Source organism: Centrocercus urophasianus, unplaced genomic scaffold (assembly GCF_019232065.1).
Source record: "Centrocercus urophasianus isolate 14NV4802_14NV808 unplaced genomic scaffold, USGS_Curo_1.0 seq_33, whole genome shotgun sequence".
In the NCBI taxonomy this organism is placed as follows: Eukaryota; Metazoa; Chordata; class Aves; order Galliformes; family Phasianidae; genus Centrocercus; species Centrocercus urophasianus.
This window is the reverse complement of record NW_024884900.1, coordinates 6,659,527-6,672,958: the sequence shown is the minus strand read 5'-3', so window position 1 is coordinate 6,672,958 and position 13,432 is coordinate 6,659,527. Positions and strand designations below refer to the sequence as shown.

At 38.5% G+C, this 13,432-nt stretch overlaps 1 protein-coding gene across 2 annotated transcripts in view; it reads left to right on the top strand.

Moving 5' to 3' along the window:
* ZZEF1 (zinc finger ZZ-type and EF-hand domain containing 1) overlaps window positions 1–13,432 on the top strand; it is a 53,339-nt gene that overhangs the window by 14,208 nt on the left and 25,699 nt on the right. For both annotated transcript variants that reach the window (XM_042829956.1, XM_042829955.1), the window contains exons 12-28: window positions 129–240; window positions 955–1,170; window positions 2,027–2,127; window positions 2,433–2,602; window positions 3,420–3,553; window positions 3,824–3,894; window positions 4,360–4,474; window positions 5,089–5,248; window positions 5,851–5,972; window positions 6,059–6,169; window positions 6,623–6,789; window positions 7,467–7,548; window positions 8,162–8,363; window positions 9,734–9,882; window positions 10,161–10,401; window positions 11,932–12,011; window positions 13,247–13,340. In XM_042829956.1, the coding sequence (XP_042685890.1) occupies window positions 129–240; window positions 955–1,170; window positions 2,027–2,127; window positions 2,433–2,602; window positions 3,420–3,553; window positions 3,824–3,894; window positions 4,360–4,474; window positions 5,089–5,248; window positions 5,851–5,972; window positions 6,059–6,169; window positions 6,623–6,789; window positions 7,467–7,548; window positions 8,162–8,363; window positions 9,734–9,882; window positions 10,161–10,401; window positions 11,932–12,011; window positions 13,247–13,340 (2,327 nt within the window). The remainder of the gene's footprint in view (window positions 1–128; window positions 241–954; window positions 1,171–2,026; window positions 2,128–2,432; window positions 2,603–3,419; window positions 3,554–3,823; window positions 3,895–4,359; window positions 4,475–5,088; window positions 5,249–5,850; window positions 5,973–6,058; window positions 6,170–6,622; window positions 6,790–7,466; window positions 7,549–8,161; window positions 8,364–9,733; window positions 9,883–10,160; window positions 10,402–11,931; window positions 12,012–13,246; window positions 13,341–13,432) is intronic.

Sequence of the window (13,432 nt, the reverse complement as noted above, 5' to 3'; positions counted from 1 at the left end):
TTAGGTGAGAAAGTTTCTGTTTGTTTCCCCTTTGCAGCCGTAACATGCTAACAGTATTTTAGTGGTATATCTACAACTTTGCAGTTTCTTTCATCTTCACAAAATTTGTTCTGTTCTTCTGTTTATAGGAGTAGTTGTTCCTTCAATGAGTTGGGAGATGATGATCCCATTGGGTGGTTTGAAGTGGAAGAAGAGTGGGATGAGGTGGATGTCAGAATGCAGCAATGCAGAGTTGCCCAAGTAAGAAACCATGAGAGTCCATCGTATAAAATGGATTGCCCACAGTGAGCAGAAGTTACTCTCTGAGCTCTGTTGTTATGTGTATGAATTAAACATAATGATTGTTTGTGCAAGATGAGCTCTTCTGAGTGGGAGTAAAAGCCAAATGGCTTCTTGCTGAAAGGATGGTTTGACTTTTATTCTCTGAGTTATTATTTTTCTTGGTATGCACTCCTATATAGCTAAATGGTGCTTCAGGATTTAAGTTAATGCAAAATTGTGATAATGCACAGATAAGTAGTTTTATGATGAGTGAGTTTTTTGAACAATAATGTGATTATGGCTTTATTTTAGTATCTTTAGTAACCTATTTTATATTTAATTCTACTTGCATTTGTTAAAATGTATAATTACTGTATGTTCATTTATGGACACAGATATACATTTGGTTGACTAGATACTCAGTTAAAATATTTTGCACCTTAACATCAAATAATGAATTAAGCAACTTTGTAGATGAATGCAGACGTCACAGAACCATCACTGTGACTTCTTGAGATTCCAAGCTTAGCCTGAATCCCAAGCTCATTATTTTTAATTTGGAGGATGGCTGGCAGGGAGCAAGGCTTGCCTTTCTCCTGACCCACAGTCTTCTCATATAGGATGCCTTGTAAAAGCCAAGTTTTATCTTAACTTTTGAAACCAAACTTTGTGCTGTGTTTTACATCCTTCTAGTACTTAATGATTAAGTTCCTATGCACAAGACAAGACACAGCAGAACGGCTGGGAGTGCAGGGCCTGAATGTTCTTGGGTATCTCCGGCCTATGCGAGAGGAGCCCAGCAGGAGTATGCACTGCTTGCAGTGCAGGAAGACAGATGATGAGACAGTTTGTGGCACGACTCTTCTCCTGAAGACACTTCTTTTCATCCAGCAGCTTGCACAGGACCTGGTATTTTTGCTTTTTTGCTGTGTTAAGCATGTATTTTCCTTGCTGAAAGTAATAAGGCTATGCTAACAGCAATAATGAATAGATGGGAGCATAATAATTATTAGAACCATGCTTTGGAAGAAAAAAATGTTCTCAAGAAAAAGACATTACATTGTGTTCGCTGAAGTTGACTGGTAATGTGCTTGCTTTGACCCTGAAGAGAATTAAAAAAGATCTTTGAGAACCAATTTGGAAATAGCAATGCTAGCTAAAATAGATGGAGGAGAAGGATGCTGCAGTGTTTATTAGAGTGTAACTGTTTGTGAAGCAGATGTGGAAAAGCATGCAGAGGTAGCTAGGTAAGTTGCATAAATTATAACATGTCCTCTTCTGTGGAAGTAATTCTGTCAGTCTCTGAGGTGAGACATACAAAGTTCATAGGCGCGGCTGGTATGCACTGATTTAGTCACCATGATGTGTCCTCTGTCAAGGACACAAGTCAAAATAATGCTCTGTTCATGCAGTGCTTGATTCAGTGCCTTTTCAGCTCAGATTCAGAACTTTGGGCATTTTGTCTGTTACTTAATTTCAGTCAAATTAGAAAGAGACACAGATTCTCGTTGAATATGGCAAGACAGGGATGGTATACAAGACAAGGGAAGAGGAAAGATTCCCTATTCGTAGCTCTGTGAAGGGGAAGGTTTTAGCCAAAATTATCAGAAAAGCTCTGAATGTGAGAGAAAACTTAGAATGGAACTCATGAGAGATGCAAAAGTAGAGCAAACTAGACTGTGGTAACACCAGTAGTTGGAAATCTGCTTCTTGTAAATGTGTTCTGTATGGAGTTAAAATGCTGCATTTTCTTTGTCTTTTTAAGGTTCAACAGAAGGAGAGTGGATTGAAATGCAAGTCATATTTAGATTTCACAGATCTAGATTTACAGCTGTTCTGGAATTTTTACAATAAACTTCACCAAAAGTAAGTTGCATCTGTGTTGTGTGACAGAGCACTGTGTATGTGTGTAATTAAATACACTTAATCTATTACTTTATTCCCCTCAAGTAAATCATTTCCATAAATAACGTCATCTTTCTTCTGCCATATGTGTTTTTATCTATAAAGTTACAGAGAAGATTGAGATGTTGATAAATTTAGCTGATAGCTGTACTTTTTTTGGCTATGCTGTCATGCATCTATCTGAGATGATAGCATGATTTATTTTCTATAAAAAGAGCTTCTCCTTTTCTTGTTTTTGCTTCTGTTTGTTTTTTGTTTTATTACAGCCCAAGGGAAGAGTGCATCTTTGCTCAGACACTGCTATTGCAGCTGCTCCAGAGCTCTTTCTCTGTGCTCACTGGAGACAATAAAACTTCTAAACCTCAAGAAACTCTTCAGAGCAAAACACCTGGTCACACAAAAGCTGCAGAAGATCTTTATAGACACCTGTGTGAAGGTAATTTACACTGACTATGTTAACTCTTCTGGCTCTTCTGGCTTACAAGTGTGTTGAAATAGTTAGAATTTGGGAAAATACGTGTATTTCTAAAGACTAAGCAGCTCCTTTTTTTCATTCCTTTTTTTTTTTTTCCCCTTCAGGTAAGTGTGCACTAATTAGTCTACCAAAATGAAATTTTCCTTGATCCTCTGAAGTGCCTTTATAGATTTTTTTGATAACATAAGGCCTGGAAGAAGCTGCAATAGAAAACTTCTACTGAACCTGCCACCTCCTTGAACCAGGAGGAAGCATGATACTTTAGCTGTGATGATACTGAAGTTCATTTAATTCAGATATTTCATATATAAATAAATGTGTATAAGCATATATAAATGTTCTTAGAAGGAGCCTGTAACATTTACATAAACTTGAAAGAGTCTGGAGTCAGTGAAAAGAATGGCAACCAGACATTAGATTTCATTGGAAACAGGCTTGAACCCTCTTTACATAAGTAAAGTTTTTGCTAATTAGCTGACAGTCTCCTGAAAAGCAAAGTAGAGAAACAAGTTGACACAGAATCTGTCACATCTTGAATGCTTTATTAGCTTGATGGTTGTCAAGCCTTAATGCTCCTAGAATTAATTTATTCAACAAGTAAATATCTCCTTTGAGAAACTGTTCTTGATGGAAGTCAAAATGTTTTCCCCCATTTTTTATGAGTGTAATATGAGATTGCAAAGGCTTGAAGCAGAGCATTGAAGACACAATTGGATTAAATGTGTTTAATGAAATACTAACTTAAGCTTACCATTTTCTTTCCTTTTTGTATGAGCAGTGGTGGATATGGAGGACACTGACTTCATGCCAGTGAAAATGCTGAAGCAGGAGGTTAAGAACACCTTACTCAGCGGAGCAGCAATCTTTTTCCCAGACAGACAAACCAGGAGAAACCAGCTCTTTGCCATGATGGTAAGCTATTAAATGAGAAATAAATTGTTTACTGCCTGTTTCCTTTATGCAGAAAGCAGCAATCTGAGTTCTTGTTGCCAAATATTACATATATGCTTTGTCCCATTAAACTAAAAACAACTGTTCCTTTGCCTCTTTTTACCACCCTCCCCCTTGTAACTATACTGCTTTTGTGCTGCCAAAAATGAATAGTGAAGTACAGAAATGATAATGCTTCCTCATAGAGGAGGGGTATGGTACACATCATGCAAATAAATCTTTTTCTTCTAGAAAAACATCACAGAGCAAGAGCATAAGCAATCTGTACATCTTGCCTTCAGATCCTTGTGCACCCACTTCAGGTAAGAGGTCTTGAAACTGAAAAGAATTGTCTGATACCTGTTAATAAAATCATATTTGATCCTTGTTATAAATGTAATTCCACTGAAAATAATTATTTGAAACAATTAGCTGACTTTGCTTTAGAAAGGAGAGTACTGCAGTTAAGGGATTTATTAACAATACAAAACAAAATGTAAAATATCCAAGATAACTGTTGATGCTGAAATCACAGCATGCTGTTGGTGGGTTTTTGCTAGCCTATCACCTACTTATTTATTTTTAAGGATCTGTTTGGGGTCTTTGTAGTGATGGTTTGATCAATTTGGATTTGTGAGAACCTTTTCCAGGAGAACCTTCTTTTTATTTTAAAGTCGTGGTGCAGTAGGGTCTCTACAGGTTAATCTTCCTCACATGGATAACTAAATTTGTATTTTGGAACTATGTGGCTTTTTTTTGTTGCTAGTAAGAAGGTCTTTGTTTCGTAGTGATCAAGACCCAGGTGGACTCTTATTATTACCAGAGAAGGGAGTTTCTGCAAATTTTGACATAAGTGAAGTGCTGTCAGTCATGGATACCCTTCTACTGGTGGCAGCAAGAGAGGTAAGTGTTTTTGCACTGCTCCTACTTCTTTGCTGGGATTTCTGTCTGCGTTCATACTCAAGCTGCATGCAGAAGGTGTGTTCTTAAAGCAGCTAGTTTTCTCATGCTTCTGGATAAAGCTGTTAATGTCTACTGAGATGTGCAGGGTTAGGTCTTCCAACCGAAATGTTTTCCTTTCAGCATTAGTATTTCATAATAGGAAGGTAAGTAATGAATTAGGAAAGGGTGGGCTTTTAATATCATTTAAGAGAATACATGTCATCCTATGAGTGCTAGGAAACAGAAATAGTCACCTCATGTTGTGAGGTTAGAATTGGTCATGCATTCAGGGGAGGTGTAAATGGAGGTGTAAATTTACATATGCAGAAAAAGTCTGCTGAGAACATAGAGTGATTCATGTGTAGCTGCTTCTGCTTAAAATTGTGACTTATCAAAACAAAATACATTACTTGCTTCATGGAGTTACATGGCTTTGTGATAATAGATGCTATTTGTCAGTTGCTTTAGTCGTTTATTTGGGAAGAGTGGGCTGATAATCTCAGTCATGGTTAACTTAGTACACAGTGTGTCATTCTGCAGCAGAAGAGATACCCTTTTGTTCTGTTACTTTTCAGTGTGAAATGATGATGCTGGATGTTGCGCAGCAGGAGAGTGGCACAGTCCTGTCTTCCCTGTTCTGGTCTGTTCAGGGCAGCCTCCTCTCATGGTGCTACCTGCAGCTTAAGGGGAGCGATAGCTCAGCCAAGGATCTTGCCATAGAAATACTGAAAAACTGTAAGTGATGGGGTTGAATACAGAGTTAAAGGTGGCATAACACAGGACTTTTCAATGTGATTTAACAAATAGCATAGAATGGTTTCACCAAATTTCAGCAGTTGCCTGAAATCTCTCATGGAAGGAGTTTTAGGCAGTATGATATGGTGATATGCCTGTGATATAAAGAAGAATTTTATCAGAATGTACTGATAAAATTATGTGGGGAGAATCTTCAGAAAACACTTCAGTGTGTTTGGAGACTAAACTGTTGAAAGAAAGGAAAAAAAGAAAAAAAAAAGAAAAAAAAAAAAGAAAAAAAAAAAAAGCTTTTGCAGACATTCATTTGAACACTTTGGCTTTTTTGTATGTCCCTTTTGATATGTCCCTATTTTTATAAACTCCGTTGTTGTAGTCTGTATTTTCCTAGATGTTTGTGATAGCTCGAAGAAAGGAATTACTTAGAGATGTTCTACTACAGCATATCTCAAAAGTGTCTTTATTCTAATGCATTACACTGTGGAATAATTAACTGGGCCAATGGAAATGTGATGGCTGGAAGGTTATGTGAGATCGCTTCTTGTTTATGTTATTTGTGCTTCTTTTTTATTTCTGCTCTCTAGATGTGGGCCAGTTCCTGACAAATATCAGAATGATTTTGCAGTCACTTTTATCCCAGTATAGTGGCAAAACAATAGTAGAAAAAATAAGTAATTCTGTATTTGCTATGGCAACTCGTCAGCTGGTAAGTGAATATTGGAGTTTTGTGCTATATCTGGGTAGTGTGGTTACTGTTACGTGTGTTTTAATGACAGCTCTGTTTTCCTTTAGGTCATCTTCCTGTTGGATTTTTGCACTTTAGACATTCCATATTGTACTCTGCTACAGGAATTCAGCACTTTGGTAGAACCACTGAAAAAGCTTTGTAGTGAGCCTCATAAGGTAACTAAAGATACAGTTCCAACATGTGAGCATTTACTTCTTCCAAATTTTGTTAATGCATTTGAACATTTTGCTTGATTGCAACTCTTGTCAGTTCTTCTGATGTTCTAAAAGTGACCTTTTTTAATGCTTATTTTCAAGTATGTGTGCATAGATGCTGTTTAATTGTACCACAATTATGCAGTGCTGTACAAAATACAAAATAAACCAAACAAGTAAGTACAGCAAAACAAAAGGAAAATTGCAAGAAAGGCATAGGCAACTCAGGTCTGTCGTTGAGAATTTTGAAAGGGCATGGAAAACATTTACAGGTAATGAAATGTCCAATGATATATGAAGAACTGGAAATACCTCTTCTGATATGGAAGCTGTGTGTACGTCTTGTAACTTGAATGAATAGACACAATCTAGTGTGATTTTCTTTTTGTAATGCTTTACATTTTCATTACACAGATGGAAATTGAAAGCTGGCAGCAAGAACAGCCCATCGTCTTGCGAACGTGGACTGTGGAATCTCCTCATAACTATGAAAATAATTGCCATGAGATCTCAGTCTTCCTGTGCCATGGGGCAACTTACTTTGAGGTGGAATTTGATGAAAAATGTGAAACTGAAAGGAGGTAATTTAATCTTGTGCAGTGCTGAATTCTAATAGCTACATGAAGATTCCAACATCCATTTGCAGAGGATGAAGTCATGCTCCACTGTGCAAGGAATACTTCTCTCGCTCCAAGAATGCCATTTCAATTTCTTCTTTGTCCTGCTTACCATACAGGGTGTTATTCTGAATGTCTTAGTCTTGTGCTGAAAGGCACCTCTCCTCACAATTGAGCAGGCAAGATGTTTGTATGACTCTGAATCTTGCTTGCTTTGATTGATCTTGCAGTGTTGCATTGCCCACTACAACTTATAGTTTCTAATTGTGGCATTTATTTCACCATCTTTAGGCAAAACTGCTGTGTTTTTTCTTTATATTTTTGTTTGTTTGTTTGTAACATACCAGGTTGCTGTTGTCTTAAGACATATGCCAGGTGTTAAAATTGGTAGCCATTACCGATTCTGAAAGGTTGGGGAAGTTCTACAGGAGGGCAAGTCTGTGTTTGCTGAAACTGTTGCACTAAAGCGTGAAATAAATTCCCTAGCAGTCACATAAGCAATGGAACTGGAACTGTACTTCTGTAACATGTGGTGGGGTACTTGGACTCGGAGGTGGTGGACTAGTGAAAATCCAAAAAGAAATGTTTTCCCCAACAATTTACAAAGTAAATTTGGAAGTAACCAATTGTAATTTTCACAGGTATGATTACCTGGAGTTTACTGACGCCAGGGGTGCAAAAACTCGTTACGATACAAAGGTTGGCACTGAGAAGTGGCCCAAGGTGAGCACCTTTAAAATTCTGAACCAAATGATAGATCAGATCTTTGGAAATCTTGTGATTCCAATGGAAAAGCTGCTGTCTAAAATCATGTCTGCTTGGGTGATTAGTCCCAATCAAGGATGGGGGAAGAAATTCTGTAATGATGCAAGTAAAGGGGCGAATAAGTAAAGAATCCTGGTTTCTTACTGTAATCAAAGGAGCAATTCGTCATAATTGAAAGTAATAATCAGATTTAATTGCAATAAACTATGTGGGTAAAATTTGTCCTTTGGCACTCTGCCCTTGCAATTTTTAGCATCATGAGATGAGCTTGATGCTTCCTGTGGCTACTCCCTTTCTCTGATGACACCTGCTCAAGTGGGATGCTTCTGTATTGTTGTTTTATGGCATCAACTTCAAAAGCTTGATCATCTATAAAATGTCATATTAAGATATTGATTAAGAAACATTGCTGGCTTATACTGTGGGTTTCTCATTCATGTGGTGGGGAAATTAAATCCATTATGCAGAAAACAATATTGAAAAACCGCAGTTGCTGAAGGAAATTCATTACCCTGATACGTCTTCCTGTCATATGTACATTTGGCAAAATGACTGTTTTGTTGCTCTGTAGAAAGTGACCTTTAAGGCTGGCCCACGGCTGCAGTTTCTCTTTCACTCTGACAGCAGTAATAATGAGTGGGGCTACAAGTTCACCATCACTGCTTACGGCCTCCCCGATGTCGCCGTTTCTTGGGGCTTGGATTTACAGCTTCTAGTGTGCCGGCTGATGGGGCGCTTGGCTTCCCGAAGCATGGCCCTGAAATCTCTGCGAGGTGAGTGCACACCATCGCTCTGAGCTCGTGGTGCCACGTGGTACCTTTCATTCTGCAATTGTTTCCTAGCGCTGCGATTCAACGCGTTGGTGGAGGTAAGATGGAGCCAGAAAACTGGGGGTGGGAAAAAAAAAACAGCATGGAACAGAAACTTCAGTGATTTAAAATCTTAGATGTGAACATCTGGGGTTGATTTAAATTTGAATTCACAAACTGAGGTTGGCTAACTCCTGAAATAGAGCATGCCTAGGGTTTGGGCCACTGACTGGTTTGGGTGCTGGTGGGCATGTGCCTCGAGTACTGTTTTGGGCCCTTTGCTACAAGAAAGATATTGGAGTGTGCCCAGAGAAGGGCAGTGGAGCTGAGAGGGGTCTGGATCACAAGTCTGATGGGGAGTGGCTGAGGGAATGGGGATTATTCAGTCTGGAGAAGGCTCAGGGGAGGCCTTACTGCTCTCTACAGCTGCCTGAAAGGAGGTTGTGGTGATGTGGGGTTGCTTCCTGTAACTCTGGTAGGATGAGAGGTGATGGCCTCAAACCACCAGGAGAGGTTCAGGTTGGATACTGGGAAGAATTTCTTTTCAGAGTATTCATGTAGTGGCACAGCTATCCAGGGAGGTGGTGGGGTCACCATCCCTGGAGATGTTCAAGAAATGTGGAGATGTGGCACCAAGGGATGTGTTGAGCACTATGGTGAGGGTAGGTTGGGGTTGGGCTTTGTAATCTTAGTGGTCTTTTCCAATCCTAATGCTTCTATGATTCTAAGATAACAAGATGTGAGATGGATGCCATAAGTAAAAATAGATGTAGTTGTTTGTTCTTTCGTTTTAAAACCAGACCATTTTTAGTTAGCTTCCAAAATCTGAATTATTTTACCATTTGGAAGAAATGAAATGTGGTTAAAGTGTTCTGCTGCAATCAGGGAGCCTTTACTTGGAAAGTCAGGCGTGTGCTTACCTGTGAACTTAGGGAACTAATTGATTTGTTCTTACCATGACTTGTTTACTCCTTTGTAATACGAGCATGCTTACAACAAGCAAATTATTACATGTATTCATAGGAGAAGAAAAAAACCTCTTAAAGTATCTTGGAAATTGGTGGATTTCTGTGCTTGTAAGTAAAGCAAAAATGTTCAAGCGAAAGTTCGTTCATAATGTGAGATACTGGTGCTGTCATTGCAGAAAGAGTACATCTATTTTCTGCACCATATTAGAGAAATGGAAGTTGGAGAATGTTGTTCAATTACTTGTTCAGTCATTTGGTTTATTTTTTTTTAATCCTGTGAACGTTTAACTTTTATGAACTAATGAAAATAATGTAAATGAACACAGCTGCTTAGTAACTGAAGTGTCTGTTCTGAATTTCTTGCAGAGCTAGGTAGTGAAGCAGATTTGCCCCCTTTGAAAGTAACATCAGTTCTTAATTCTCCATTGTGGAAACCTGTCTTCAGGCATCAGATGTGTCCTGAGGCAGAGCCAGGAGCCAGTGAAAGCAGCAGAGGACACCAAGATAAAAAAGAGGTACTTAGGTCACTGCTTGTGTTCTATTGGCTTGAAATCTTTATCATACAACTTCATCTAAACTGAAACAAGAATGCATGTGCTGTTTGTGCTGTTGTGCTACAGTTGTGACCATCTGCATCAGATGTTTTAAATTTCAAAGAGAGAAACTGTTGTTCTGTGCCCTTTTATTGTTTTCCAACTTGCAGTCTTATAGTGCAAATTGGCCTACTGTAGAAACAGTCCAGAACAATTTTTCACTCCATATTAAAGTAAATGTTTTCTGACGTTCCTTTCAGGCTAGGAGCTCTCACCAGGATGAGTGCCGTAACTTTCTGATCGACTTTGCCAAATCAGATCCTGCCCAGGATTTCAGTGGGCAAAAATCTGAACTTTTCAAGGGATTTGTACAGACATGCAGAAAACAGACCCCAAAAACAGATACCGTTGCTGGTTCTACTGTTGATCGAGCTGTGAACTCAACGTTTGCTGCTTTGGTGTATCTCACTCCAGCTTTATATGAGAAGCTTCAGAAATATGGTAATTCTAACATTAGACTGTCTTAATAATGAAGACCTTATGTTTGTGAGGGGCTGTCTTATAGTTTAGGTTATAAACTTTGAAAAGAGGAGTTTAGTGTTGATGACTTCTAGAAAGATGTTTTCTCCTACACAAAGAAGTCACCCTTTAGGCAGACTAGGTAAGCCTTATCTCTAGAGTGTGTGCTTTATTAATACATGCTTTTGTCTTCAGAACTCTGTCCAAATATTAATAGCCATTCAAAAGTACTATGAAGCCTTATTATAAAAGCACATCAAGAGAGTATTAATTTCCTCTGTGTGGCCCCCAGTGATTAGCAGTTCTTAAATCATTTTGTATACACTGGTGCAATTTCTGAAAAGCTAGCATCAATTTGCACAGATTTTTAAGTCTTGGTTGTTGGGGAGGTGTGAATTGCCTCCCAGAATGTCAAACTCTGGAAATTGACTTTGATCTTCAAAACACATCCATTTACTTATTTAAAATAAAGGAAAATATATTGCTTGTAACTTGTAATAAAGTACATTACACAATTTTTATATTTTAGTAGCTAAAATGAACAACTTCTTAATTTACTCCATATTTCCATCAAGCTCACTGATATATTTAAAGTATTGGATAATAAGGTGGTTCTTGGTTTTGAAGGCTTTCATTGTAGGAGAAGCTAAGCACCTTCAATTCCTGTCGCAGCCTTAAGGCTAAATGTATTCCTTTGTGAGCTTTAAAGTTGTGTAAAAATGATTGACGTAAAGACTGACTCAATGACTGAAGGGGTTACTGCCTTCAGTCATTCTGTCTGTCTGACATTTGATATAATTGTCTGAGTAAGACTGAAAACTGTGGTAACTCAGGAGTATTTTAATGAGTGGGTAAGACATCTGTCCTACTGTTAAGGGGTTCATCTGTCTCAGTCGTGCTGGGGCAGACCAGCTTCTGCACTCAGGCTGACGTGGGCCATGTCAATTATGGACATGTAAAGAAGAGGAAAAAATAAAGTAGAAGTTGATCAGTGAGAGAAAGGAGAGCCTTAGCAGGATCATCTTTCTCCATAGTCGTTATCAGGATAGTTTTGATGGAAACTATTTTGTCATGTTTAATTTTTGTAAGCTGATCTTGAAAGTCTATTCCAGAAATGCATTTAAAAAAAAGAGAGAAAGAAGATTAAGCTCTGCAGATGTATTTGATTAAGTTAATACCACGCAGTTTTGATCATTCTCCTATTAGCTTGCCTTAGTAATATTTGCATATATTATAGGGTGAGGTTTTTATTTTCCATGAATGCAGGCACCAATTTTGGGAGAGATGAGAAAGAAATTTGTGATTTAACTTTGCAAATAGCTCTGTCAAGGTGCAGCTAATGTATTCAAGGTGCAGGAAAGTTGGCAGATTTTATTTGTTATTTCTCTTACAGGCATCATTCCAAATATTGACAAATAGACAAAGGCTCTAGCATGACTTTTTAGTTAAGTAGTCAAGTTATGTAAGAAGGGAGCTGTAAATAAAAAGGACTCTTCTTTCTCTCATTTCCAGTCAACAGTGGAGGCAAGGTGCCTTTGAGTGATGAGTTTGCACAAGTATATTCCCTGGCTGATTCAATTAGAATATGGATGGTAAGATCGCTCAGGAGGATATCTATTAATGTTGTTTACCTAAATATATTGCAGTGCACTGTTATGGAGCTGTGTGGAGCCATGTTTTCTATTAGATTCTAGGTCAAATATTTTCACTTAGGAAGAACATATAGTCTTTCCTAAGCTTTGAACTTAAATATTTAAATGCATTCTTACATTCCTCTCCTTCTCTCAGTTCCAGATGTTTGATCATGAATGTTTAGCACTGAATTGCACTCAAAATCAGTTATCTTTGTTATGTTTCAGCATTTTTGTGTGTTGGTAGTTAGGAAGGTTCTTCCATAGCAGCGAAAGATCTTTGGAGGTCTGGCATAGAAATAAATGTCTTAAACGTTATTTTTCACCATTCTACAGCCCTTACAGAAAAAGGAAATAATTGCATATTTGACAAGCAAGTAACTGGCTGCAGTTCAAAATATGTTCTTTGCACATAGTGTTCCTCTAAAACATAAGGCTCATGTCAAGAGCCCATGTCAGCAGCTCACAACCTGGTGAGAAGTGTCTGCATCATCACCTGCGTCTGCAGAGAGCCAAACTTTACTTGGATTTCAGTAGTCTGCAGGAGATTTTAAATGTTAACAGCTGTGTGGCCTTTGAGAACAGCTAATTTAAGTCTGTGGCCCACTTTTCTGTTGCTTTTATCAGCCTTTCAGCCTTGAGCTGGCCAGTTTAACCGTTCTGGTCACTTCTGGTCTTTCTGTCCTGTAGGATTCCCTACAGCATGAATGTACACTGCAGATGCAGTGAGTACAGGTGTGTGTCAGTATGGGTAACAGCACTGTACTTGTTGCCTGACAGGTGATGTTTGCATTCCATTTGCATTCTGTGTAGAGGCTGCAGTGACAATGTCAGTGCTCTCAGTTAAATGACACAGTGCTTTTAGAAATCTTATCTCATCCTAATTGTACATATTTTCCTGAGAGGTAGGGGTGCTGGAGAAGCCTTTGTCTTATAGGGCAGAGGATGCACCCCCTGTCATGTGGCAGGGAATAGTTGCAGCTTACCAAATGAGCATCTTGGTACAAGGCTGCATTACCTGCTCTGAGCTTAGGTACTGCTCTTTTAGACTGCTTTGTTCTATAATAGAGAATAATAAATAACGTCATCTGCTCCTGAGAGTAAATTCCTTTAATGCAGTGCAAGCTTCTTAGTGCCTTGCTGTATAGATATGTAGGGAGAGTCACGTTTTAACTATTTTAACGTCCTGTCTACAGTTGGAAATGAAACAGAAATCCCTGATGGGTAGGGGGAGTGATACTGAGGAGAAGCAGAGCACAGAAGCAAGTGAGGTGAACCCAGAAACTCTTGGTAAGTGGTGCCTTCTGAGTGCATGAGCGTTCCAGGTGGTTTAGTAAAGCATTACCTTGTAAATCTTAGTAATTACATTTTCAATAAGAGGT